The 15,589-nt window shown below is 35.2% G+C and overlaps 1 protein-coding gene across 1 annotated transcript in view; it reads left to right on the forward strand.

The window, feature by feature from the left end:
* Window positions 1-10,783: 10,783 nt before the first annotated feature.
* LOC113236803 (four and a half LIM domains protein 2) overlaps window positions 10,784-15,589 on the forward strand; it is a 147,921-nt gene continuing 143,115 nt past the window's right edge. Inside the window, exon 1 of the mRNA XM_026472993.1 lies at window positions 10,784-10,983. Coding sequence (XP_026328778.1) covers window positions 10,799-10,983 — 185 coding nt within the window. The 5' untranslated portion in view covers window positions 10,784-10,798. The remainder of the gene's footprint in view (window positions 10,984-15,589) is intronic.

Below are 15,589 nucleotides of genomic sequence, written 5' to 3' on the forward strand. Positions count from 1 at the left end.
GGATAACATCGATTACCATCTCAATTTTTATGCGTTTCGTTTTATGAGTCCATTGCTAGCAAACTTTTAAAGAGCATTCTCATTTGCATAGGGCTCCAAAAATATACCAACGAATGTTCTAAAGGCAGAGTCCATATATTGTCAATCATTCGACAGTCCATTTGGATAACAACTTAACAGCGTGTTAGAGACAGCACACAAAAAACGGTTCAACGCCATCTAGCGGCATTTTAACTACACTAAATACATATAAATGTTAAGACGTTCGTGGTTATTTACTAAATGATTATCACTACATCTCAAGATTATTTACATTAAGTACCTAAACAAAATACCGCTTTTGGATTGTGTAGAAAAAACAGGTAAATATATAATTTTTTATCAGTTTTATATCAGTTCTTAACATCTCGTGGAGTTATAAAATTATTAAAAATAAATCTTTTAATAATTATTTCTTATTACGCATTTCTTTGTGGAAATTCAGATTGTAATTGACAGCAACATAGTAAGGAACGTTTCACTAAGTCCGGTCAAACGTTAACATACAATAATATTACGACTTAATTTCACCATCACCTTTCCATAATCTAAGGGAATAGACGTAGGCTGGGGTTCCACTCCTATGTTGTTCATATTCCAAGGATTCGCACGAATTGTTTCGCTTTCACATTTAAATGGCAAACGTCTATGAAGCGGAATTCCCTGCCTGCAAACTTGTTCCTTGAACGGTATAACGTGGGCCTTTTCAAGGCGAGAGTGAATAGGCATTAGGTGTGCATGCTTCATCGTCGACCATCAAGACATGAAGATCAAATGAGCACTTAATTTAAAATAACAATTACCATAATAATAACCAACAGACTATATTAGATGCAACGTGTTAACAACATCAAAGATCAATTTTAAACAAAGTTTTTCTTGGTTACAAAATCTGTGTCAGTGGGTACAGTTGGAAACCTTATACGACACGACACTGATCGTCTTAGTCTATTCAACACGGCTAAGTGTGTCGCGTACCAAGAATTTTATTTTTTTGCTTACCTTACTTTCTTATGATGTCTTCGGAAAGTTATAAAACTATTTATTAAATCGTCACTGAGAGACATTTTTTCGAGAATCCAGTTTTCATTAACTTGCAAATTTAACCTTATACATACCAATACTGTAAATATGAATTTGGAATTTACCATAAGCTTTTCGGTAAAGGACAACATCGTGATGAACCTGCACGTCGAAGAAGATTCACAACCCACGGTAAACGTGAGAAGTCCTCAACCCGTATCGGGGCAGCGTCGCAGACTATGGCCTAAACCCCCGCCTGAGAGGTATAGCGGTGACACGTACAAATGTAATGAAAGATGATATCAATACTTTATTTCGGTAGCACAGTAGTCCAAAGTGGGTCTTGCCCTCAGACACCAAATTCCCCCAAAGTTCAAATTTACCAAAATCTCAAAAATAGAAGTTTTAAATAACCTAACCTCCGGTTAAAAAAACCGACCTCAAAAGTCATTTATCCCCTAGTTTGTCACCCTTAGAGGTGGAATATTTTCTTGAAATTTAAATGGAACCACATCTGAGGTACCTTCTTTCCAACAAAAATAGAATCATCAAAACTGGTTCACAAACCGCGGAGTTATCGCGTAACATACATACAAAAAAAAACATACAGATGAATTGAGAACCTCCTCCTTTTTTTAAAGTCGGTTAATAAGGAATTAAAAATGCAAATATTGAAATGGCAATAACAGTTTTGCGTCGCTGATTTAACCCGCAACTTCGATTGAACATTTTTCACACTTAAATTGGCATGTAAGGGCAGTGTTGCAACATAAATTTTCAATTTCCCCATTTGTCGTTGTATTTTGAGAGACCTATAATCTCTTATAAATCTCCCCAGAGCAAGAAGGGAGACCTGCCCCCCGCCATTACTTGAGATACTGACCTTAAATAAGATATTAAAAAACAAATTAGAGGGGGTTGTAGATCCCGTTTCGATGATCCCAGATAATATGTTACATAACTCATTATCGCTAAAAATATTGATAACGTTAGCTATGAATTTATAAAGGCGGAAGAGGTATTTTATCCATAAGCCTATTCGCACCACACCGATTAGTGACTTCTAATTTTTGAACGTACACTGGCTTGCAGATTGCATTCTGATTACCGTGAATCCACAGCTTGGCATTAAAAAAAAATACCATTGATCTTTCTATAAAAATCCTCTTACCACAATATAGTAGTCGCGATAGCTGCCTTGTTATTTTTTACGATCATGTTCATGATAAGTATACTGAGGAGCAGGATTACGAAATGAGGGTTATTACTGGACATATGTCATATTTTATAGCGTGCATTCCAACTTGCATTCAAGACTGGCGAAAGCAGGATTTAAAAAAACTGAATATTTTTAAATGAGCAATGTTTTCATATTTGTCCATGAAGATAAAAAGTAAGTACATTCCCACATTACAAACAAATCCATTTAACGAATAAAACTTTTTTTAATAATAATGTAAGGGCGCATTTGACCTTCATCCTGATGGAAAGTGACGATGAGGTCGACGATCCACAACAAAACAAACCATCTGAATCTGTCTGTCCCATCCTTTTTTAAATATTTTTTTTGTAACCAAGCGACGGGACGAACAAGTCATACGCCTGGTAGTAAGTGACACACCTGTCAATGATAGTTGCAGTGCCAATTGTAACTTTAAATTGGAAAGATCTGAGGGCAATACCACTGCACCCGTCACCCTGAGACCTAAGTTGACAAGTCCCATGTGTCTGTAATTTCACCAGGCCCCTTACCTTTTAAAACCGAAATGCAGTAATGCTCACGTTACTGCTCGGCAGAAATAGGTAAAGTGGAAGTACTTCCCTGGACTAACTCTTTCAGAAGCAATTTCTCTTACCATGAAAGACAGAAATACGGTCAAAAAGTCGGAAAGTCACGGGTCTGTCAAAGGCGACGCCGTGCTCTACCACGCTGGCCCAGTACGGGTTGGAGGCTTCACACGTTTTCGAAGGGTTGTGAGCCTTCACCTTCGCAAGTAGTTTTGGCTACCAAATATTAACACTACGTAAGTTAATGTTAAAATTTTGGACAATCGGATCTGTTGTGTTTTGAGGACCAATACGATTTGTCTAACAGATTAACTCGATTTTGTCGATCGTTACTGTCGCCTGTTAGAAATCGATAAATAGTATCATGATTCAAAACAAACAATATTCTAGGCACGTAGGCCTAATTTAAATTCCACATCGTGGATCGACATAAAATACGATATCGACCGTTGCTTACACATTTACTCGTCAATCCTCAAAAAGTCAAGCCGATCTGTAGGCACCTTCAGAAATTAAATCTACTTTTCAATTGACAAGCCACCAATTTCCCACTGGTCTACCACTGCTCTACATTCACTTAAGTACATTCACATAATAGTTAATATCTATGCCTTCATAAAATATATGAGTAAATTGTACTAGAGTTCTAATTTTAGATTATTATAAGTTCACTGTGTTTAAAACGGAAATATTACCTAAAAATACAAACTGTAAAGTAACATTTGACACATTTATTGGTTTGAGGCAATACATCAAAGGAGAGCTGTTTTTGGATTGTTGCTTGTCATTATTTTCTTTGATGCTCGGGAAATCCTGACTTTTGAGGTGTTATTGAAATTGAGAAATACTTCTTGCCTATCCATATATTCTTATACAGTACAGCAATACCCAGTGATTGATGTATTTAAATCAAAACGTGACTTGGAATGTATAAGCATTGTTATTGAAATAAATAGCTGCTTCAGTGTTTGCTTTCATATGATAAATGGTAAGTGAGTATAACTACGTAATCTTATGTAGATTAGTTCGATAGTGACAGTATAACAAGACAAATATGGTGTGACGATGCAACCTCTTTTATCGTCATCCCACCTTTTTATCACCATTTTCTCTGGTTCCTGGCCACCTAATTTAAAATTTTGGATCGTTCTTTAATTCCTTTTCTTCGTTCCGTTGTTATTCCCATCACAATTTTCGAGGAGAAAGAACGAGTCCTTCAATAATGTAAACCTTACTGCTTATAAAACTGCAATATACAGGCCCTTTTGGGGTTAGTTCACTTACGTTTATGTCTAATCTATAGGGATTGTTTTTATATTAATGTATCTGTTTCTATACATTGTTTTTGTTACAGCATGTTCCTTTCTTCTTTATTTTCCTTCACAGCTTTTCCCTCCTTGTCATTTATATCTACTACAATAAAATTCATGTGGAGTGAGCGTCTTTTATTATTACGCAAGGCCTGCTTGACAATGGTAACTCCAAACAACCGAAGCAGCACGGCTTGAATGTGTGCCAGCGTGTCGCGTGCCGTCTAGGAACGCACACATTCACATAATCTCGAGGTACACACGCATTGCATAGCGTGTATCGTCACAGACGCCACTAATTATAGAATTGAAGCGGTCGCTAGTTGTTTCAAAATTACACTATATGATTTTAGTAGCAATAGAGCTCCTTGTGAAAGAGTTCGTCCAGGGAAGCCAAGCAGTAATGTGTGTTTCGGTTGTGAAGGGTAAGGTTGCTGGTGAAATTACAAGCATAAGGGATTCTTCAACTTGTGTCTCAGGGTGACAGGCGCAGTGACTTGTCCCTCAGAAAGCTCTGAGTGGCACTTCAACTCCTATGGACAGGCGTGTCGCTTAACATCGTCCTGTCACTTGGAATCATAAGAAAACATCAAATAGTTACCTATGTTTATTTTTGTGTTGGTGGCAGTTTGGACAAGATTGCTTCAAATTCAGAATTATTCAGCATTTCATTTCTATTTCCTATTCACATTCCGTAATCAAGTAATCTGTGTTGCAGACATAAAAATTATCAATATTTAAACATCTATTATTTTGATTGTAGCAAAAGAATACTGTGGTGAACATCTTAATTGTTTCAAATCATGTTTACAACCCGTAGGTACAACTAATATAATGTAGCAACCCTACGCCCTACACTCGAAGCATGAGCAAAGTTAGGCGTTTACGCGCCGAACGGACGGGTGTTGCCCTACCTGCTCTTATTATACTATGGCGTATATAACTGAATATCTTCAAATGGAAATTTAGAGACCACTTTCTAATTCTATTCGATCACTTTGGAGCTCAATAATTTCCTGAAAGTTGGTCGCATACAATTGGCGAAACTTGACATCGTCTATGGGCGTAGTCCCTCTGTAAATGCCTACGCGCTAAGTTGCCCTACTTGCTCTTATTATACTATGATGGTCATATGTTACATATAAAACATGACGACATAAAACAAAAATAGTTCTTCGTACAGACATAAGAATAGGAGGAATATCGGAAAAAGAATCGTTCAATCACGATTCTTTTTCCGCTATTTCATAGCCAACAATAAAATGTGCGAAATGATATATGGCGAATGAAAAAATTCGGTAATACATTTTTATTGCTTGTTGCTTTCCAATTTTGTTATGTTCATCTTTTCTAACACTATAAATGTCTGAAATATTAAAATTTTATCTAGTTCTTAGGTTTTCACGACTTTATTACGAATAGAATAGGATCTAAATCGAGTCACCAGTGACCAAGAAAACTGTAAAGGTCCCAAAACATTGGGTTGTTCGAAAAAACAAATTTTTTATTTAATTTTTTTAGAGTACCTGCTAAATGACGGGATGAACAAAATGTGCGCCTGGTGGTAAGCGACACGCCTGTCCATAACCGTTATAGTAGGCACACAGAGCTTTAATTCACAAAGACACCTTGAGACATAAGTTGACAAGTCCCATGTGCCTGTAATTTCACCAGCACCCTCCGAAACCCGAACGCGGTAATGCTCACATTAATGCTTGGCGACGGAAATAGGTAAGGTGGCAGTACTTCCCCAGACGAACTCTTTCACAAGGAGCTCTACTGCTCTTGAAAACCTTTGTATTGGGTTTAACTCAAACTCAAATTCAAAAACAGTATTCTGATCATAGACAATGCAAGTTGTCTATTTAGTTAACGACTCCCAAACATGTAAAAAGTAAATTTATAGAAGATGTAACTGTAATAACTGCTGAACCAAAATAAGCACATTTTTTACCTAGAAATTGTGTTTGTGCATAATTTTAAAGTAATTCCACCCGCAGAGTGAATTACCACTAGCGATGTCAATAGTTTATAATGCTGTGACAAATAGAGAAAACGAATATATAAAGCATATAAGGCAACTTGGCCACTTGATTGAAACTTATACCTACACATAAAACCTTTTAAGACATCAACTCGTATTTAAACTCCGTATTAGCATTATTAGCTCCTTGCTTTTTTGCTTATTAGCGTGGTACTAGTGCAGTGGTACTATAAGTTGAAGGTTATTACATTTTGATTGAATATACGTGGTACACTTCGTTTCAATCCATTTGAAACAAAAAGTAAACAAACAAATCACTAACCCGACTATAGACGGTTTAATGATGGTCAATTTTAGTGCCAACTACAAATCAATTAATTAATTGAATGAATGGATCGCTTTGTTTAATTGAATCATACTAGCGGTTTCCATTACATAACCTATAAAAGCATATTTAAAATTTCCGAAATCTTAAGTTTAAATCCTCCTTCAAATCCTTGCTCTTAGGTACTCGTTCGATTGTGGTTGAAATTTTTGATTTATTAATCGATTACAAAAACTTTCATTGAATGAACTGAATGCTTTTTTTCGTGCAGCACTATGTTATTCGTACATCTTTAATTAAAAAGTAACCTCACTTTTTGACTTCCATTTTTCAAATACGATTTTGCGACGTTATTCAAATGAATATTGCTGGAAAAAGTAATGAGATATCAAATCCAAATCTTCGAAATATACGTAAAATTATAAATTAATATATATAATTTATAATTTTACGTATATTTCGAATATACGTAAAATAATATAATAGTAATATAATATAATAATAATAATATACGTAAAACAATAAATCGAATAAACATATATACATATGTTTATTCGATTTATTGATTACTTTAGAAATTCGACAAAACCGTTTCGTTTACATTTCGTTTAAAATGAATTGGAACAGACTATATAACATTTTGTAGCAAATTAGTGTAAAAAACGTTACTACAATGGGTGTAGATTTTGCTATTGTTCATTATTCCGTATTTGGTAGCATTGTAGTAGCAATTGTTTTATGAAAGAGTTTGTCCAGGGATGTACTGCCACCTTACCTATTTCTGCCGCCAAGCGGTAATTACTGCGTTCCCGTTTTTGAAAGGTAAGAGGGTACTGGTGAAATTACAGGCACATGGGTCTTTTCAACTTATGACTCAGGGTGACGGGTGCAATGGCAGTGCCCCTCGAGATCTTTGAGATTTAAAGCTCTTAGGGTCGTATTCCAGAACTCTACTCAATACTCAAGTCAGGACATGAGTATTGTAGTGAACACTGAAAATCCTACTCAAGTCCTTGCCATTAGGGTCGTATTTCCCGTGCTTCAAATCATACTCAAGTCTGCTCAAATCCTGACTTGAGCGTTGAGTAGAGTTCTGGAATACGACCCTGAGTGGCACTGCAACTGTTATGGACAGGCGTGTCGCTTACCACCAGGCGCACGACTCGTTCGTCCCGTCACATAGCATCATAAAAAAAGCTCGGTTAAGAGGTGGCGTCCGACATCTGTCCGAAACAATAAATAAAATGAAATTGGAAATAATAGATATTTGTGTTAGTAAGATTATTTGCTTGCAGACATCGGTTAGTGAGTCCAAGAATGTAATCCGCTCGCTGGTGCATAATTAGCACGTAATCTAAACGAATGGGGTTCGGCGAGTTGAGGTATACTTTTGTAATAAGTGGCTACACTACTGCAATGGTCTTATTACGGTCTGTTTGCCAAGGGCTCTTTACTTTTGAATCTGTTAAATAATTATTTTAGATTAATGAGAACATTCATGTTGACGCATTTTTTATTGTAATGTTTTCCTTCAAATTTTCATTAAACGTACTGTCAGTGGAAGTAAATTATGATGATTAATGAACTTCCATAAAAATCCTGTAACAATCAACAATTACATTCATATTGTAAAAAAGAACATTATCCTCGTTTTACAGTCGTTATCGCGTAAATAGCGAACACCAAAAGCAGCCATGACAAGTTTACGAATATCGCTATAAATACTTTTAATTGGCTGCGGCGCGTTTGCGGAGATCGTTTACTTTTATGGTTTTACGTTCCTATAGTGTGTGACTGATATTTGAAATCATAAATTGAAAATAATATCCCATTGTTAAATATAATATCCCTCTTATTAATTTTAAGTAAAATGCCGATTTAAATTTCGATGTAAAATTACGCTTAAAATTCACTATTTTAAATATACATTTAGAAATGGCGCTAATTTTCACGTTTGACAGTAATGGTCGCGTTCACAGTAAATTAATTTAATTCTTATATTCCCAACAGGACCGTGTCACGAGTGAATAAATACAAAGCCAAAATAAATGTGATTTGCTTTTTCTTTATTATTAATTTCAAATCAACCAAAACGGAATACAGTTTCCATAAAACGGTAACGATTTAACAAAAATTATGTGCCTTCATAGCAACTAATGGACCTCAAACTAAGGAAGACTCTGCTTTATGAGTACCAGAACACCGAGTCCAGAATAAAATTAGAAAAAAATCTTACCTAAATTGCACCTATAAGTATAGAACCCGAAACCTCATCATCATTTGGGAAATTGTGCCTATCTGGCACTAGGCCGTGATCGTGGCTACCACACTACCAACTGAGCTACGGAGTCTAATCGGATCGAAGGAATGTTTCTTTGTGTTCTGTTCGATCTTTGTATCAATAATAATAACAACAAAAACAATAAAAAACAAATGAATATCATGGTAGCCAAAACATGATTTCAATCAAAATAAAATAGTATTCATACTAAATACTTTAAAAAAAGACAGACGTGTTACTAGCGTCCGCGTTGTGAAGATTCGAAAACCAGACAACTGTGACATCTTGCAACCAGTCTGCGTCGAGCGAAAAGACGAACCTGACATTTGTAAAATGAGATAATTCTTCAAATTTCAATAAGAATGCCATCGTGTGTATTTTAGAAAACGCACTAATTACCATGTTAAAGTAAATAAAATACAAGGAATCACATATCACGCGTAAGTTAGCAAAAAAATTAACATTACTGCTACATATTATTTATTTTTCTGTTTATTTCAATAAATAACAGTTGCTAATTGAAGATAGAGTTAGTAAAGACTTATGAACTCCGGGCATCTATCCGGGCATATATATATAATTAAGAAACTCACGTTTTATAATATCTAAGTAAAAATCAATTCGGGTCAATCGTAACTACAAAATCCCGCCATTTTTTTTTACTTTTTTTGTTTTTCTTTTCTATTTTATGCTATAAAAAGAACATAATTTGAAAAACATCGTAATATTTTATAATATATCGATGGTGGAAATTCGAAATGTCGTAAGGGACACTGATTGTTAGGACATTTCAAATTTCCACCGTCGATACAAGGGTAAAAATTTCGTCGGTGTAGCGACATTTTGTAATAAGGGACATTTTCCATTACGACAAAATATTCCTTACGACATTTCAAATTTGCACCGTCGATATTCACAAGTTTACACGCCAAAAACATTAACTAAGCTCTCACATTTTTTTAACTCGGAATTATTTTTGTGTTAGGAATGAATGAACTCTACGACAAACGATAAAAGCAAAATCTACCTTAAGTTAATTAACCATAAAACTAACCGATTTACGATGTCACGTCTCCTCTTACAACGCCAGAACAATCACTGTCCTATTTACTTGTAAGACAGTCTAAATATTAACAAAACAAACACAGGAATCATGTTACAAATCGTCCAATAAGGAAAGTCGACCCGCTATCCTACAATAACATTTGCGCTTGGGTCGTAGAGCCATTGAAGAAAAGGGGAGGGGAAGCGACGAAGCGAGGTGGGACTTAATAGAAAAATTTTTGAAGTTCCTTCTTTGTTCGCCTGCAATTTTATCGTTGTACGGTCAAGAATCGTAGGAAGTCCTAATTTAGACAATTCGCGCCCATTGTCCGAGCAAGATACTTTGTTCTACGCTTATCGCTTTTTATAGTCTGTCAACTCGAGATTATTGCATATTAGCTATTGTCCGTGACTTCCTGTGTTGGAACCTTTGACCCGGTTGCTTTTATATCATCGACTGTCGCCTATGGATTTTGATGAATTCACGCTTTATTGAAATCGGTTAGCGGAAAGTGAGTGAAATCCAATAAAACGGACTCATCCACTGGTTTGCAGGTGGAACATTTTCTTCAAATTTAAATGGGACCACTATAGAGGTACCACCTTTCAAAAAAAAAGAGAGCATCGAATTCATATTTCAAAAAAGAAAAGAAAGGAAAAAAATAAAGGTTCACGATGTCCGAATAAAAATACAGTTGAATTGCAAACCTCCTCCTTATTTTAGGGTCGGTTAAAAACTAATTTTATTCAGTTTAAAATCACGCAATTTTCTAGGCCTACAAATATTTTCTTCACGAACCACGTGGAATCCCAGTGAATTAACTTTCTATAACTTCCAAGTCTTGAAATTTAACGCTGACAGCTGTAACTCGTGAACTGTAGCTGTAAACAACCAAAATTGAACCTTGTAGTGAGTGCGTTAACGTTATAATCTAGCCTTTTGACTAAATGAGTAATACCAAAGAAGGAATCCAAAAACTAGTATAACCAAATAAAAGACTTAAATGCCGCCGACGGAATCTTCACGAGACGGCATGTTGTGCCTCTCGAGACATGATGGATGCCCCTGGGACCAAGCTCTGCAGTCCATCGATGGAAAATGGACAGGACTGCGATACTCCTGCCTTAAAATATTGCACTTATACTGCAAAGTGTTCGAGCAGGAGGAGATCATTGATATGGTTATTAGGTAAGTTGGTAGAAATTATTGCTGCTTTTTGTAAGTTGCGTACACAAACTTGTTAACTGTCCCTAGATGGATTTTTTTTTGTTCGAAATGTGTTTTAAATTTTTGTAATAACATGAGTTATGACAGATTGACATTTGTTATCAAATTGCTCGTACAACTCTCTGCATTGTTCTCCCACGACATGATGTAACGTATTGATTTGTATGGTTCAATTCAAGTCGCACGCTTCTAAATATATTTTAAAACCCTTACTCCTTTTATTCCAGCTGTCACTTAAATTTCCGGATGTTATATTCACTAAGTTCTGATCAAAGTAAAACGGTGCAGGGGGAGATAGTATAGTTTCCGTTTTGTAGACCTATAATCTTTCCTATTTGTGTTGTAAACGTGTTGAATGTGTCTTTACAGTACTTTATACAAAATCAATACACAGGAGTGGGTTGCCAACTGGTTTATTCTCAAATCTACTTGTTGAAGGTAGAATCTAAAGAATATTAAAAACCTAATAACAAAATACTTGACAAACGGTTCATTAGATTGCCCTCAATAATCCTCGTAGGTTACCCAGGAAAAGCGCTTATACCTCGGTCATTTCAATCGTTTGCCAAGACTCTGCAGGACGTATAACTCGTTTTCCAAACCATAAAATCAAAATTAAATAATCTTTATATTATAGGTAAGCGAATTACACTTGAAATGGTCATACTGATTAAACTTTGTTGCTCGAAAGGTAGATTCCTCCGAGAAGATTAAGCTATAAATTCTAGGGGTTGCTCTTTGTCTCTCAAAGACACTCTGTGGTCCAGATTGTAAATTGCACCCTAACCGCACGTTTCTGTAGGACAAAGATTCTATTAATATCGGTGGCATTACCCCAAAGCAAAATGTCGTATGTCATTAAACTGTGAAAGTAGCTGAAGTAAAGCAAACTAAATGCTTTATGATGATGCGTAACATGATTTGCACATTGGTCTTGGGTTAAAAGTTACAAAAGAAGACTGGGTGATATTATAAATACATAAATTACATTTCAATTAATTTTATAGAATTTAGTAAATCTTCTGAAATTTATATTTTAATAGATAGATTAATTATACTATATTCGCATAATTTCAAACAACAATAATTTTGTTAATATTTCATTGCATATTGTTGTCATTGCATGCTGTGATGTTCCTTAAGTGTAGAAGCCTTAGTTTTAAGCTATTGTGTTCGATATTTAAGTGTAATGGTTTGGTAAAAAATAATTTAGTTGTGCTAATTATATTTGTTATACTTGTCAATTGAAAGGAAACAAGGATTTAATAAAAATGGAAGTAAATAAATTTGCTATTCCGCGAACAGTGACGGTTAAGTCGTGTAAAATTTTTTCATTCAGTTAATTTTACCACTTTCCCTCCACTTAAAATGCGCAACTAGAAACAATTACCATCACCAAAAATATACATGACACGCGTTTTACCTCTCTCCGAGATATCAGCAAATGTTGTAGATTGTTCGGCGTTCGGCTGAAGAATTAGCTTACTTAGAACGGTTGATCATATTTATACATATTATAGGATATTGTGGAATAACGAACGGTTGGGGTCCCGCCACAATTTTAGTTTGTTTGTGGTGAGAGTACCAACTCAACATCTGTCGACCTTCATAAAGGAGGAGTTTTGGCCGAATGTATCGACGTTTCTGAAGCCTGTTACCGGACACCCAAATTGCGTTACACGTCGCAGTCCATACGTGTAAATACTATAAATAAATAAATATTACTAGCAATGTAATTTTTTTTAAATTATATTATGTATGTTGGTCCTTAAGGTGTATGTGGGTTATATTAATGAGCCTGAATTAAATAAAAAGAATAAAATGAAAAATTAAAAATTACACATTCCATACAATAGTGGTAATAACCATGGTTATAGTTTAAAAATACCCGCAATAAGGGTTATTTATTATACATCCCCTATTTATGTATCTAATGATTTCCGTCTGTTCTATTATTTCATAAAATTTAAAATTTAATTCGTTAATTACTTAAAGAAAGAATTTGCTATCCAAATATCGTTGTGACTCAAAATAACAGCGTTGCTTGCTTTTATAAACGGTTTTCATGTGACTTGGCTGCTGAGATCATTCCGCATACGTCTCTTCGTACCAATCCACAATAGCTGGCAATATCCATCGTCACGGAAGATTCGCCTCATGCTTACGCCCGACAGTCGTAACTGCAAACTCCTGAAATCAGCGCCGATTATTAGTTCCGCCATTAAATCAGTTACGAGCCACCGAAGCCCGCAACTCGTATTTTAAAGCTCTCAAAAACGCAAAGGCGGTTCCAGAACAAAAATTATCAGAGGTATAATACATTCGTTATTTCGTACGTCGTTTTCGGACGCATGACTCAGGTTGTTACACCACCGCTATCTCTTATAATTGTAATCCAGAAACACCGACATATGCATTAGTTGTGACAGGAAACAAATTTACGACTGCAATTAAAAGAAAAAAAATTCAGAGACGAAATTAGTACGAACTACGTGTGATTAACAAACATAAGTATGATTTAAAACAAATAGTTCTGCAACAAGTATTAGCTTTATTAAAATCTATTTACCATTACTTTTCTTTCTGAATCCAGTCCCTGAAACCTGCAAGCCATTTAATATCCCATCATAAATTGTTTATTATTGCCATCATCAAGTGGGCCAAATTGTGCACATAACAGTTCCTGTAAATCACATTACGGTATCATTTGTATTGTAATGTATAATGAATAAATTACCTAGAGCTCCTTGTGAAAGAGTTCGTCCAGGGAATTACAGTCATCTTACCTATTTATGTCGCCAAACAGTTATAAAAGTATTACTGCGTTCCGGTTTTGAAGGGTAAGGGTTCTGGTGAAATTACAGGCACAGGGGACATCAGGCTCAGTTGATGTCATAAAAAAAATATAATTAATTTTAGAAATTTATGTTGTTAGAATCTACATCAGAGCGAGATAGCGAAACTACCTAAATTTTTATATGTCAGGGGTTACGGTTAGCATAGACCACAAATCAAAACAATGTAAACTGAAATATCATTCACTGCGTTTGTTTTTAATATTCCAGTTATTCTTACGCTGTGTTACGTAGATTTTAAAAATAGTTAAGTTTAAATAGGTTATCGTGATTGCTATTTAGGTTATTCCAATTAACATTTTTCTCCTCTTGAACAACATTTGGATCTTTACCGCCAGTGAAGATGATGTCTTCATTTTTTTTTGTGTAATTACGACAAAACTTTGAAGAACTTTTGTTTTATTTTTCCAACACGTTCCCCTTATTTCGCCCCTGTCTTCCATTTCAGCAGTAACATTACCTTTTAATGTCAAGGCATTTTCCACCGTCCGTTTCAAATATTGTTTGCCGTGCAAGTGATGCAAAGTAAATGGCTCTGGGCTTGGCACCGGCCGTTCCATTACCAGATGTCGAGCCAAAGGTCATATAGATCCATGTCCATATTGAAGATTGTGTGTTTTGACTGATTCTGTGGTAATCATTTATGCGTTTCCGTTAGTAGTTCAAAGCACTTCAGTGCTTTACTTTCGCGCAAAACACCAATTGATGTGTGCCTTATTAGGGTTTGTAGCATCTTTCACAGATGTTATTGACTAATATTATTTGTATATTATTGTTAGCTGGTAATTTTAATTGCTGTTTTGTATCTCTTATTCTTCTTTTATTATTTTCTACCGGTGATCCCCAAAGTGATCTGTCTTATGTTGACCCCTAGGGGTCCATGTCCGAATATAGGAAATATAGAGGATGCACGAGACGTTAATGGAGGGTCATGAGAATGGATCTGATTTAGGCAAGTCTTTCTTTGATTTGAATAATCCATATTACACAGTTTCTATGTAAATACATAATACTTTCTTATAAGAGAGTAATTTATGTTACCCGTTTTATGTTTACCCGTTACAGTATTTAAACATTTCACAATAAACAAGATAATCAGTTCTCACTAGCTGTCAAACACATATTTGAAGTAGATGAATTTGTAAAAAAAATATTAAAAAGGCAGGGGGTCTAGGCGAAGCGTAAAAAGAAGCGCGTGGTCTACCAGACAAAAAGTTTGAGAACTTCTGTTCTATACTATTGTTTAGGGGCTTGTAGCAAGGCAATAAACGTGTTAACTATCTACGCAAGACTTTCTTTGAGTATTGAAAAGCTTTAGTAGCATTAGGTTTAGTTTTCAGGCCAATTTATTTTCAGTTGAGCTCTATCTACATTTTGAGAAGTAGTTTTTGTCTAACGCGTTTTATAAATGAATCATAAACATTTTAAAAAAATTACGACGATTACGAAGAAAGCTTTTGAAAGCTTAGTAAGATTACATCTTCCTTAGTTAGTGAGAACAGAGGCCTGCCACAACCTCTTAAAACAATATTACTTTAACCTTACATTGACTTTTCGTGCCGCGGGCGCTTAAAGTAAGCTTATTATAATGTTAAAACTATGATGTTTTATTGGCAGCTTTGTGACTATTCATTCGCTCAATTCGTACTATGACGCGACTTTAATATTAAAGTAATATTGTTCTTAAGTCAAATTTTGCAATCTTATAGTAG

The sequence above is a fragment of the Hyposmocoma kahamanoa genome, unplaced genomic scaffold, assembly GCF_003589595.1.
Source record: "Hyposmocoma kahamanoa isolate Upper Pololo Valley unplaced genomic scaffold, ASM358959v1 92, whole genome shotgun sequence".
Classification (NCBI taxonomy): Eukaryota; Metazoa; Arthropoda; class Insecta; order Lepidoptera; family Cosmopterigidae; genus Hyposmocoma; species Hyposmocoma kahamanoa.